General features: G+C 41.5%; 1 protein-coding gene across 1 annotated transcript in view; it reads right to left on the reverse strand.

Moving 5' to 3' along the window:
* The window catches only part of CDC40 (cell division cycle 40), a 45,885-nt gene extending 33,479 nt beyond the window's left edge, over positions 1-12,406 (reverse strand). The window contains exons 1-2 of the mRNA XM_086608117.1: positions 12,221-12,406; positions 625-711 (exon numbers count right to left, since the gene is read on the reverse strand). Of these exons, the coding sequence (XP_086464243.1) occupies positions 625-711; positions 12,221-12,406 (273 nt within the window). The remainder of the gene's footprint in view (positions 1-624; positions 712-12,220) is intronic.
* Positions 12,407-12,885: the final 479 nt, after the last annotated feature.

The raw sequence follows: 12,885 nt of genomic DNA on the forward strand, positions 1-12,885 counted from the left end.
AAAAAAGTTAAATGCTTGAACAGCTATTTTTATCTTTCAGATAGCCTGTCAGTTATAATAAAACAGAAAGCAGTTCACATGGCACCAGGCAGTCCAAATTCAGCCTAAAATGGTTTTTCATTCTACACATTTAGCATAGCTTAAGTTACTCAAATACTTAATGCTCATAGTTACACTGAAAGTACCTGGATTTTAATTTTAAATCCTCTTCATAAAAGCCATATATCCACAAGACTTACAATAATTCATTTTGCTCTAAGTAGCACAATGAGTAAATAGCAAAAATGTGAAAACAGTAAAAGACTACTTTAATGCAATTCATGTTTTACTCAATATCTTTATAATGCCATTTTCTTAGCTTGATTTTTAATTTCTGCAGCTATAATTCTGATAAACACTTCAAGATTCTTCTTAGAACAGCTTTATGCAGAACATTAAAATTCAAGCATTAAAAATACCAACACACCTGTGTAGAATCTTTTTTCAATTTGTCCAAACTAGATTCCAAATTACAGCAAGCATCCAAAGAAGATATATTTTACACGAATTTCACAAGAGATTTATGGAACCTCAACCCTTTAAACCAAAGGCATTTCTGCCCTAAAGATCAAAATTATTTCTTACCTCAGGTGCAAACATAGTATCGTAAGTGGGATTATATTGAACTTCCTTGATAGCAGGATCAAGGTGGACTCCTGTTTCCACATCTTCCTGAAATAAAACAGAGATATTAATAAACAATTTTTCAACATACAGACTTCTAAATACATGACATTGCCCCATTTGGACCAAATTAGGGCTGTAGTTCAAGTTGACACTTTTAGCACTATGAAAGGAGAAAAGTAGCTTGGGCAAAGTTTTGATTTTTAAAAAATATTGACTGTAAAACCAATGTCAGGCCCTCATTGAGAAATTCAGTCTAAGACATATGCGGAATTTTGTATGTGCATTATTATTTTTTTTAAAGTCTTAATGCACACATTTTAAAAACAGTAGTGAGATTGGAGGCAAGCTTTTTTTTTTTTTTGAGGATGTTTGAAAAACAGGCCTTGTAAAGAAGAGTCAATTAAAACAGTCACCAATTTGATATGAAACCACAAGAACTAGATTTCTACAAAAGGTAGAAGGCAGAAGCCACAAGTAAACATTTTGAAAAATAGTTGAGAAAACAGTATTAGACATCAAAGCAAACATATGTATAGCAATGAGTTTCAGAGAATCCAACAATTCCTTAACTCCAAGTTTTTACAAAAAGGTATAAACGTAACTCAGCTTCAGTATTTAAACACATTTCCAAGCCTGCTGTGACAAAAATTGAACTCGACAGACAAGGGGACAAGAAAGAGGGGCTAACAAAAAGAATAACTTCTCAAGCAACTCAAAGGGGAAAACTCAGAAGGGCACATGCAGCTGAAGTAGAAGACAGAGAAGATGGGGAAGAAAAAGACTGATTCGGGGGCAGGGCTCAAAAAGACCTGGTTTCACAGAGCTCCACAAAGGCTCATTTACATTGATCCTAAATTGACACTACCCCCACAATTAAGGGCTCAGTTATTTTGTGTTATTATTACTGGTATTGCTTCCTGCATCTTTATTCTAGAATAAATGCATTTGAAAGAGATTTACAATGTTCTACCATATTGAGAACCTCCCTAGTAATGATACTGAAAAAGCTATCTTAGCATCAGTGTTTAACCGGTGCTTACAGGATTCAAAAGCATTTGCAACTCACAGAAGGAAGCGGTACAACAGAGGATCAAATTTTAGCAGTCACCTTTATAAAAAATTACCTTGAACAAACTCGATCTTGCTTTGTATTATAGTACCTTGAAAGAGCAAAACGGCACACTCTTTACTTGTTTAACGTTGTTAGCTATTCTCTGGCACGCTGTGCCGAGAAGCTTTTTTCCTCCCCAACTCAATAGCAGGTCAATTATAAACAAATTTGCTTAGGCATGTAAGACTTACAAGGTTTTCAAACCTGGTTTTCTAGAACACAGAAAAGAAAAACAGTAACTAAAGATCTTTGGCTTGTTACCTGATTATATTTGCTTAAAACTGCTCCAAAAAGGAAAAAAAAAAAGGTGTGGGTGTTGCTTTTTTTTTTTTTTTTTAAGAGAATGACATCAGCAATCCCATCAATTGTTTTTCTACTAAGACCATTGTCTTAGTAGAATTGCTAAACCCAACTCGAAAGCTTTACTATCACTGTGTATCAATCATTTTAACAGGCAGGTCCAGCCATTGCACTGCTCTTGCTTGAGCCTGTAGCACTGCCAATTCCCAGCCTGACCTCCTTTCTCTCATCACACGACCTTTCCAACTCACTGGGCTTGGATGACAATGGCTACCGGTACATTCACAGCCCTGACTTTCACACGCTGTGAACCTGCCTGGGAACAGCACAGCAGGCCTAATCCAGCCATTCGGCAACAAAAACAGACCCCACACACCCTTCTCCAGCTTAGAACAGAAGCATATCAAAACCATTTCCCAACCTGTATTACCTACACACTTATATTTCCTTTCACAGCTCCATGACCCGAGGACATTATTCGTAGGCAATTTTTTCTAGTCACATCATACAGCTTGCTCTGCCAGCCAGACTTCACATCTTATCCACCAATTTCAGAAAATAAAAATTAACATCATTGATAATATGGCAAAATTTTTCTGATCAACTGTCAGTGACATTTAAACAGTTATCATTTTACTTGAAATTAAGACACAGGGTTTTTTCCTGCTCTTTAAAGTGAAAAAGTAAGAAAAATCCAGTTTTGCAAAAATGCCAAGAATTTTTCACTTCCACTATTTTTTCTCCTCTTTTCTGCCTGTTAAGTCCTATTATATGCCACTTGGTAATTGAGAAAAGAAACAGATTGTGCCATGAAAGCTGATCCTCTGCTGGATGATTATAGCAATTCTGGTTCTGTTTCACTGCTGGTGGAACAGTGCTGAGTCACTTGGAAGCCACACAGTGTGTTCACTCCTAGACCACCACAGGCACAGTCTTTCTGTGCGAGAACCACTGAGCCTTGAAATTGAAGCACATGGTATGTTTATCAGAGCTACACTCCCCAAGACCTCCGGTCTTATTCATGCTTTCATACATTTAGGCATCAAATGATGATCTGTTAATATGCTGCTGATGCACGTAATGGTTGTCTTTTCACTGTGTCATTTTGCTTTAAACTGTACAATAATTTGGACATGCCCCAATTCCTCACTTTCCCGTCTCAGTATTTAAAAAAAAAAAAATCAAAATCTTGTTAGGAAAATAAAGTATTGAAACATCATATTCTGAAATGTTAGTCTATGGCAAAAGTTCAAATTGCAGCAGAAAAATTATCCTTGGGTCGACATCTGATAAATGCCACTTTGTACAGTGTTACGAGACTCTGGTAGGTAGCAGAAACATTAAAAATATTAAAATAGTCCATCAACCATTTCACAAATGGGCAAGCTCTCTGTGTTGGGGCATGGTTTGGGGTTTTTGTTTTGTTTTTAATGAAAGAACTCACCAGCAACCTCTGGTTGCTTCACATGGTGAAGCTCACCAGGTACAACTGCACGCATCACCTGAAGACCATTTCAGCAGAACTCATCTTTCTAAGAGCCAGAATGCAAAATAAGTAAACATACAGGTCTTATGACTCTGTTGTCTTATGTTGGCAACAGCCGACAGCACTTGGCTGCATGCATTCTAGATGCATTCGCTTTGGCTACGGCAAACAGGGAAGGGATCACAAGAGCAGCAGTCTGGCAGAGCTGTGAGAGATAAGGTGATCTAAGGGATCACATCCAAGGGATCACATCCCTCTGCTGTGCTGCAGTTTTCTCCTTTGGTCACACAACGACATATCTTGATTTATCTAAAAGCCTAAGGTGAGTAATTCATCCAGAAGCTTATGTCACAAGCGTGACACAAGTGGCTCCGCGGGACGGAAGACTATCAGTAGCTAGGCTGAAAGGCATTTGTAAATTCGGAGATGGGCTAAGTATTACCCTAGGTCACTTCCCACTCACAGAAGCACAGGAATCATAAAAAGGGGGGCCAAAGGGGGGTCAAGAAGCTGCCAATTTAAACAGATATAGTGTTCCTCCAGAGAAAGCTAAACATTTGGCTGTACGACTGGCAGAGAAGCAGCTTGTGTTTGCTGCAACTCAAAATTGTATAAATATGGGCTTTATGGTAACCTGTAATATTGTTAAAGGTGGTACACCCCATATAACCTGGAAAAGAAGAATTAGGATTTTAGGAAGTTATGTTTTACTGAATATGGCTTTCTTGAAAAACATAATACGATGGAGCTGCAAACTTCAGCTCTACATGTCATCTCTGCTTTTCTCAGTGCTGGTAACAAGTGCTCAACTGAAACCCAGTGGCCACACTGGGCAGCACATATCACGTAAGATAGGTGCTACTGAAAAGGGTCCAAAAGAGAAAATCAAGTACGATCACAGGTTTAAGAAAATATGACTTGTATAGAAAAACTCAACAACCTAATTCAGCCTAAAAAAGAGTCAGATTATACAACTTAGCAGAAACAAGGACAGCCAAACACTGAAATTGCTCAGTCTATAGATCCATGGAAGTTTGGTAGACAGGTTAAATGAGTGTCAGTCCAGACAGACACAGGTATCACTCTTGATGCAAGACAAAAATGAAGATGATATCACCGAACTACCTGGTGCATAGATTGGGGTTTTTTTGCTTGTTTTTTAAAGAGATATGTTGTCTACTTACTTGAAGTGTCAGGTTGATTTACAGTTCAGATATGATTTGATTAGATAAAAAAAATTCTTCGATGCTTAAATGCTCTCCTTCTGCCTCATTCATCCTACAACACAGCATCACACTATCATAGGGGAACGGCACTCAGGGCTGCACTCTGGAGTATTAGTATTTCCTAAGGAATCTACCTTGAGACAGAAAGAAGCTTTCAACATCAAGCGTAGACAAGCAGGTGCTTCATTATAACTCCCTAGAGATCACAGAATGTCTAGCTCCTATCAAGGTGTGCTCCTTTAGTCCTACCATAAAGGCCCTATGGCCAGTTAAAAGTTAGCATAGGAAAGAGCACAGGAAATAGAAGGGATTTTAGACTAAATACAGCAAATCAGATTAGCTTTCCTTCTTATGGATTCCCTAAAGAAGTCACAGTCCTGTTTTTCTTTGGAAAAACCCTACCTGAATGCCATAAAACAAAACCGTTACCATCTATGGTACTTTTGGTACTTTTTATGGTACTACAAGTACTTTTGTACTTGATTTATAGAATGCAAAAAAGTTCAATAATTAAAAAAACAAACCAAACTGAAAAAAGCTTGCTAGAAGTTTTCTTTTATATGTATGCAAGACAAAAACCTTTTTTAATCCAACACAGACCAAATCCCTGTAATAGGCATCAAACCAAAACATTAAATACAAGGAACGAGCTGCAGCGTGAACTGCAACACTGAATGCTAACTCTGTTCCTTAGAAAGAATATAATGCCATTTATGTTAAGGCAACTCACAATCTTTTTAATCCACAATATTTTTAAATTTCATACAGATTCTGTAATCCTCACTGTGCTAATACGTGGCTGCCTGTAAGTTTAATGAGCTGTTTACGCATTTAGAAGCAGAATTTGACACTTGAGTCCCAAGTGTTCGTCTATAAATTAAGTTTGTTAGAACAAAGCAAGGGTCAGAATTTTCCAGTTTCATAACACGAAAGCAAAGGGTTGTGATGTCTATATGATATTTTTTTCTGGACATTTTAGATAATAAACCTATAGTGTTCCCTTCTCCCCAGGTAAATTTATTACTAATTAGCCAAATAGCTAAAAAGGGCAGGCTGCTCTGCATAAGATTTAATTAGTTTTAATTATCCATTAAATTAAAATGTGGTAAATTAAGACTCCATCCTATGAGCCATCAAGGCTTAAGAAATTTGTCACATACCAATTCTTGCATAAAACCTCTTGAGCTGTCAAATACACAGTATTATCTCATTCTAAAGATTTTCAGATTTATTACCAAGAGATGAATGGCATTTACAGTGAAATCTCAACATTAAGATTTGGTTGTTATCAGCTATTCTGCCCATTCATACACTCTTAACAGTAAATGTCCATCCCATTAACTTTCAATAGAATAAAAATAAATCAGCAAGAAAAGCATATGATAACTGGTTTTGGTGAACTAGGCTAGATGCCCAGCATCTTGCAGGATGACAAGTTCTAAACATCTATTCTCCACAAGATACTTTGTGTAAAAGAATGCAGGAAAACCAACCATATTAAAAGAAGCCAAAACATTCCTAACAAATAACACCACTTCCCAAGTCACTGAGGTTCATCACTGCTACAGGATGGTCACACACGGACTTTGTGTCTTTCCTCTCTCCAGAGACAGAGAGATCTCTGGGCTGGGGATAGTTTTAAAGAACATTAAGAAATGTGACTGAAGTCTATTTCTTCCTCTGAAGCAGTATTTTTCTGGACACCTGCACAGTGCCAAAGGAAAACTGGATTCAACAGAGAAATAGATCTGAGACTTCCAACCCCCTTCCCACACTAAAGACAACACAAACTGTCCAGCTCCTTTACTGGGCCAGGCCAGTCTAGTAGATTTCAATCCAGTTGAGTATTCTCTCCTCAAAACCAGCCAACAATACACTGTAGATAAATGTCTTAAAATCTGCTCCCATCCAAGTCTCTCTCTGAACTGACAGAAGGAAACAGTAGATGTTCTCTCCAAAAGCAAAGCTCATAGCTGCAGCATCTCCTAAGTAAGTAATTTCTTCACAGAATGTGTGATTTCCCGAATTTCCTTCAGCATTTTTAATTTGCTAGTGAAGGTAAATACTTTGTCAGCAATTTTAGGGTGTTTTTTCCGTATCAGTAGAAGCTGCAGGAAAATTAATTATAATCGGTTTTGGCAATGTCTAGCAAAATAGAAATAATCCTAAAATAAGAGGTTTAGAGTCAAAAAAGGAAACTGCTCTGTTATAGGACGTGAAACACATGCTGGCCTTTGCTTTCAAATCCAAGCCAGCATTACTAAAACACTGACCAAACATCCATAACGCACTGGTGTTAAGGACCAAGCAAGTGAGCATCTGTATTTGACTTTTTCTGTTTATGTTCTTAATTAGCCTAATTCACTCCACGCATAAAAGCCGCCAGTAACAAACATACGTTACTTAGCCAGTTTCTGGACAGCTTACAGCAAAGGAGCTCTAGATCATCAGACTTCCATTACTTAAACATATTCTGTGTTTCTTCTCACTGCATTAACCATCCTTAACCAGTTCACAAAACTGATTGCTATAAGACCATAAGAGACGAAAGAGCGCCTAGCCCAGTATCATGGGCACTGCCACACTGGGGAGGAGATCCCTATGGCTAACTCATACCTAGTGCCTCAAGTTCTCAGTAGGTTCATATCTCACAATAACCAGAGTCAACACGATTGTCCTGGAGCTACCTATCCTGCAGCAAGATGCTCTTGCAGAGCAGAAAGGCCTAAGGCCTTACTTCAAGTGGGCTCTACTTCTCCTTAATTGTTGCTGGAGCAACAGACAAACAGAGCCTCTGCTTGCATGAGGCCTGATTAGTAGCAGAAGGCACTGGTGTTCCTGTACGAGAAGGAGGAAGCAAGGAAGATAAGCTGTCCTTCCTCTGGAACTCACATGTGTGGCTCATAGGAGACATCACAGAGGCAGAATGGTTGTACCTACTTAAATCTCACCATGAAGCTGAGGAAGCCAAAAAACATCCAAAGAAAACCAGTACCAAAGCAAAAGGATGGGTGTGCTTAGTCAGTGCCGTTACTACAGAGTCAAATGGGATGAATGAACTATGCTTCATGAAGATCTGCTTCTGCCATGAGTGGAGGAACCTATTGTATCGTAGAGGCAAAAAGGAGAACAGGATCTTATTTTTTCCATACAGAAAACACAACTCCCAGCATGAAGCCGAGAAGAGTTGCATCTATGTCAACAAGTCAATGAATCAACTCAAATCCTTGGAGAAGTCACAGGACCCGACTTGTCCCTGAATGAAAGTCCACTCATGATGGAATGGACAAGTAGAAGCACTGAACCTCCACTCTCATGGTGCAAGTGCTGAAGACACCACGAAACTGTTCCATATGTCCTGCCTTTCACAATGACCACAGCTGGAAGGAAGACGTTTCCTAGTCCTGGCTGTTGGCAAACGGGCTCCCTTCCCTTTGTGGAACGGCCTCTCTCAACAACACTGTCATGCTTACCTGCTACCTGATGATGTATTTGGAGTAAGAAAATATCTTGATTAGTCTTCCCACTTTCCACACAAAAGAAAACATCAGCCTTAAGATAACTTGACACCTAGGGAAGAGTAAGAACAGGGCAAGCGTACATGATACTACTTCTGCGCTCTCCTAACAACTATTTTCAGGTCAGAAGACTTCGTGAGCTTGAACAAATCTGTGTATTTCCCAGCACTTCTTCCTTCAATGGATCTCTTCCAAGTACCTGTCCAGACTCTCCTTGTAACAATGTAAATATCTTGCATACACAGTATTTCTTTGCATTGGAATAGCCCTACTACATGTTGCATGAAGAACTGCATCATTTTGTTTATTTTGAAACCAGCTCCTACTAGTTAGCTTATAGTTGCTGTACTGGAAGAGACATTCAAGCCCCTTCCCATGCCACCTAATGATTTTGTAGGTCTCTGTCATACTTTTCACTTCAGTCTTTTCTTCAGTTTTAGCCTCCTCAACAATTCCGCATACAGAAGCGGGACCCTTCTTCAACCCTGTTGTCCTTCTCTGAACTTTTTGCAGTTCTAATGTACCCTTTTCTGGATGAAGGGGCCAGAAGTGTCTGCCTTCTTCCTCTATTGTCCTCCCTCAGGTACTGTAACGTTTTCAGCACTTTAGTGGTCCTAAAAATAATAGAAACATGCACTTTCATCTAGCCAGCTTTGTAATTTAAAATTAAAGTAGAATTATTACCAAATTGAAGTAACCAATAATTATAACTCAATGTTACTTATTATGAGCAATTTAACATCAAGATCAGCAACAGCCCTATTATAACAAGCAGACTGTAAGAAGAGGGTTGTCCTGGTTTTGGCGGGGATAGTTTTCTTAGTAGTTAGAATAGCACTCTGTTTTGGATTTAGTACGGGATTTCGAATGAGAAGAATGTTGACAACACACTGATGTTTTTAGTTGTTGCTAAGGAAATCAAGGACTTTTCAGCTTCTCATGTTTTACCAGCATGCAGGTGCACAACAAGGTGAGAGGGAGCATAGCCAGAGCAAAGGACCCACAACTCTTAGTTCAGGATTTGATCTTAGGTTTAGGATTGAGGCCCAAATTGGCCAATGGAATATTCCATATCATGCAATGTCATGCTCAGTATAGTATCTGTAGATGAGGGTAGGCCAGAAAATTCACTCTCTTCAGACACCTTGCTCTTCAGATCACTCTTCAGGGCTCTTGCTCTTCTAGGATTATGGTTTCAGGATCTCTGTTTTGGCATTGCTAGCCGGGATAGGCTGGTTGATGGTCAGTGGGTGGTAAGCAATTGCACTGTGCATCACTCATTTGTATATATTATTACAATTTTTATATATTATCATAAGTTATCATGATTTTTGTTATTACTTTTATTGTTATTAATTTTATTTCAGTTATTAAATTGTTCTTATCTCAACCCATGAGTTTCCTTCCCTTTTCCCCTCTAATTCTCTTCCCCATCCCCCAGCAGTGGGGGAGGGTGAGAGAGCGGCTGTGTGGTGTTTAGTTGCCAGCTGGGTTAAACCATGACAAGGGTATAACAAAAGCCATCCTCTCAAACTTTTAAAACACAGTTACAAATCATTAGTACACTTTTCAATTATAGAAAAATTATTTTCACATCAAGGTTATCACATATATGTATGATGTACTGTTAGGCAAGGACTCAGCAGATTTACGTAGAATAAAGAAATACATCTTGGAGTAACATCTTGGGGCTATATTTGATATGCACATGTAAGTAACAACAAAAAAAACAAAAGCTGTGGCTGAGTGTGCTAACAATTACGCCTTGCTAATAGAGAGTGAGGAAGCTATTCCTCTTTTAAGTACACACAAGTCTAACATCTGTGCAAGTCAACAGGCCAAAATTCTAAAACAGAAGCTGGTACAATGACTAGAACTAGTGTGCAGCGCACCAATCACTTAAGATATACTCTTATCTCAACTGCCAAAAATGCACTTGTGTGCAGCTGTAATTTATATTTATTGTATGACTAACTCTTCTAGCCTCTCTTCTTACCACCATCTTTTCTTATCCATTCCTGGTCCTTTGTGTAACACATATCCATGCACCTGAGAGTGGTTGATCTTTATTCATGTCAAAACAACATTTGCACAAGTGAAGTGACACTAATGAACTATAACTCTGCGTTCCTCCTCACTCAGCTTGCTGTTTTTTCCAACCCTCTACTGAAAGAATTCTTGTGACCTACACTGAAACATCATGTCTTTTATGTTTGTTCAGTAAGGGTCTTCTAATCCTAAAGAATTAGGATAAATTCCTGAGGGGGGTGACTGGTAAGCTTTTACTGCTGATTGGTGGGCTGCTATCACTTTTAGACATGGAAGGTGTTGAGAGTGTGTTGTCTACGAGACCAGCACTTCTTTCTTGAACTGCAGAAGTCTGAAAAGAAGGCATAATATCACTCTAAAAGGAAACTATCTGTTACTCCTCAAATAAGGTTGCAGTGCTAAAAGAAGCTCCGGTATGCTGTGTATTCAGAAAGCCTCAGCTTGAAGTAATTTTATTTTCATTTATAAGCATCTCATCTATGATCTCAAATAAAAATGACAGGCAACATTTTAATGAAACATCTTGGTACTCAGACACCTCTGTTCCTTTTTATCTCGGTTAGCAGAACACCTGCAGCAGAGACAGTCCTAGATGTACTGGTGGATACCTCTTTCAAGGTATAGCCTGGTGAACAGCTTTGAACAGAATGTGTTACTGACAGCTAACTCTTTCCTCCAGCTGCTGTTCCTGCTCGGGCACTGGGCATTTAATTGTGTCAGCACAGCATCTGTGCAGCTGCACTGCAAACCAGATCAAGGAATGGATCTAAGGACAAGTAACTCCACCAGAATTATTATTTTTTTTTTTAAATTCAGATCAGTCCCCTAACGTCAGCCACCAAACAACTGCATAAACCTTTGTGTTGGTATGGCAAAGGGAAAACCTGTTGCTACAAACTTAAGAGTGGCAACGAGCACAGCCAATGCTACTTCATCATCATTCACACTCAAAAGATGTTACAGACGTCAATTAGTACTCCTTTCACAGCCTGTGCAAGACAGTCTGCCAGAGGCTGCAAGTCAAGAAGTTAGACATTTCTAAGACTCTAAGGGATAAGAAAAGGCATATCTAGTCAGTACGTACAATATAAAGTGCACATGCAAATATGACCAGTTGCAATAGTACAGCAATTAATTAATGACAACAAAGTGAAACATTTCATCTACCTCTTTGTCACAAAGTAGGAAACTTCTCAGAACAGTCGGAAGCAACACAATACTACAGTGACAGACATCATGGTAAGACATCTACTTCTGATTACAAGTTAGCTGGCTATACTAAAGTCCCAAAACCCAACCAACACCCTCCCCTCCCTCTTTCTGCAATCACAAAACTGAACCAATATGACACTGAATTTGGAAAACTACGGTTTCCCAAACAACACTGCAATGAAAACAGAAACATCGATCAGCTTTCGGGCTGCTCTTCAGAACAGGACTCCGCTGCACTCAGCCTATCGCGTATCGGTTTCACCCCACCGCTCGGGCACACTACGCAGCAGAACATCTTAAACTCAGGCGACAGAAGCCAGGAGTATCCAGGGATCTCCAAGCCAGGCATGGATTTTAGACAGAGACACTACGCTTTAATAAGCGTCACCGCCACAGCCGGATCCGCCGGCAGCGCTCCCGGCCGCCCTCCCCAGCGCCGTTGCCCGGCGGTGCCGAGGCCGGCCCCCACACCACGGGGCAGGGCAGGGCAAGGCCGGGCGGCGGCGGGGAGCCCCGCACCGCCCACGCCGGCACCCGCCTGATCCGCCCCGCTGCCCCTAGGCTGCCCCCGGCTCTCGAGGCCGACGGTGCGGCTACCGCGGCGGGCGGGAGCCACGGGCCCCGGTCCCCCGGGCGGCGGAGGGACGCCTACCTTCACGGCCACTTCCGGGGCCGCATCGACGGCCAGGGCCGGGGGAGCGGCGGGCGGCGCCCGGAGGTGCAGCACGGCATCGCGGCTGGCGAGCACAGCGGCGCCCTGCGAGCCGCCCTCGGGCTCCGAGTCGGGCTCTGAGTCGGAGCCGCCGTAAGAGGCGAGCGCGGCGATAGCCGCCGACATCTTGGCGCGGGGGATGACGGGACGAGCAGGTCCTGGCAGCTCCGCGGAGCTCGTCGGGTCCCTTCCCCCGCAGGACGAGGAGGATGGGGCTGCCCGTTAAAAGGTGCCTCATTAAAACGGAAAATACGTTTTCAAGGATAAGTTATGGTCTATCCATGGGATGTGCAGGCGCTTGAAAGGGACCATCTCCCTTTGCTGTTGTTGGCACTTAACCTTCCAGGACTCTTGGGCGGGACTACAAGCTCCACCACGCAACGCCGCTGCGGCCAGCCCGGGCAGCGAGGGGTGGGGGGCGGCCGGCGGCTCGGGTGCCGTGCCGTGGCTGCGGCCGTCCTGCCGCTCGGGCAGGGGAGCTTTATGGCGCCGCTCTTGCGGGGAAGATGAGCACGAGGGGGAGCTTCCCGCTGATCGACAGATGACAAGGAAGGGAGCGTCCACGGCCGGCGCCGCGCTCCCGCCCGGCGACCCGGGCGCACAAC

This window comes from Tauraco erythrolophus, chromosome 2 (assembly GCF_009769465.1).
Source record: "Tauraco erythrolophus isolate bTauEry1 chromosome 2, bTauEry1.pri, whole genome shotgun sequence".
NCBI classification, from domain to species: domain Eukaryota; kingdom Metazoa; phylum Chordata; class Aves; order Musophagiformes; family Musophagidae; genus Tauraco; species Tauraco erythrolophus.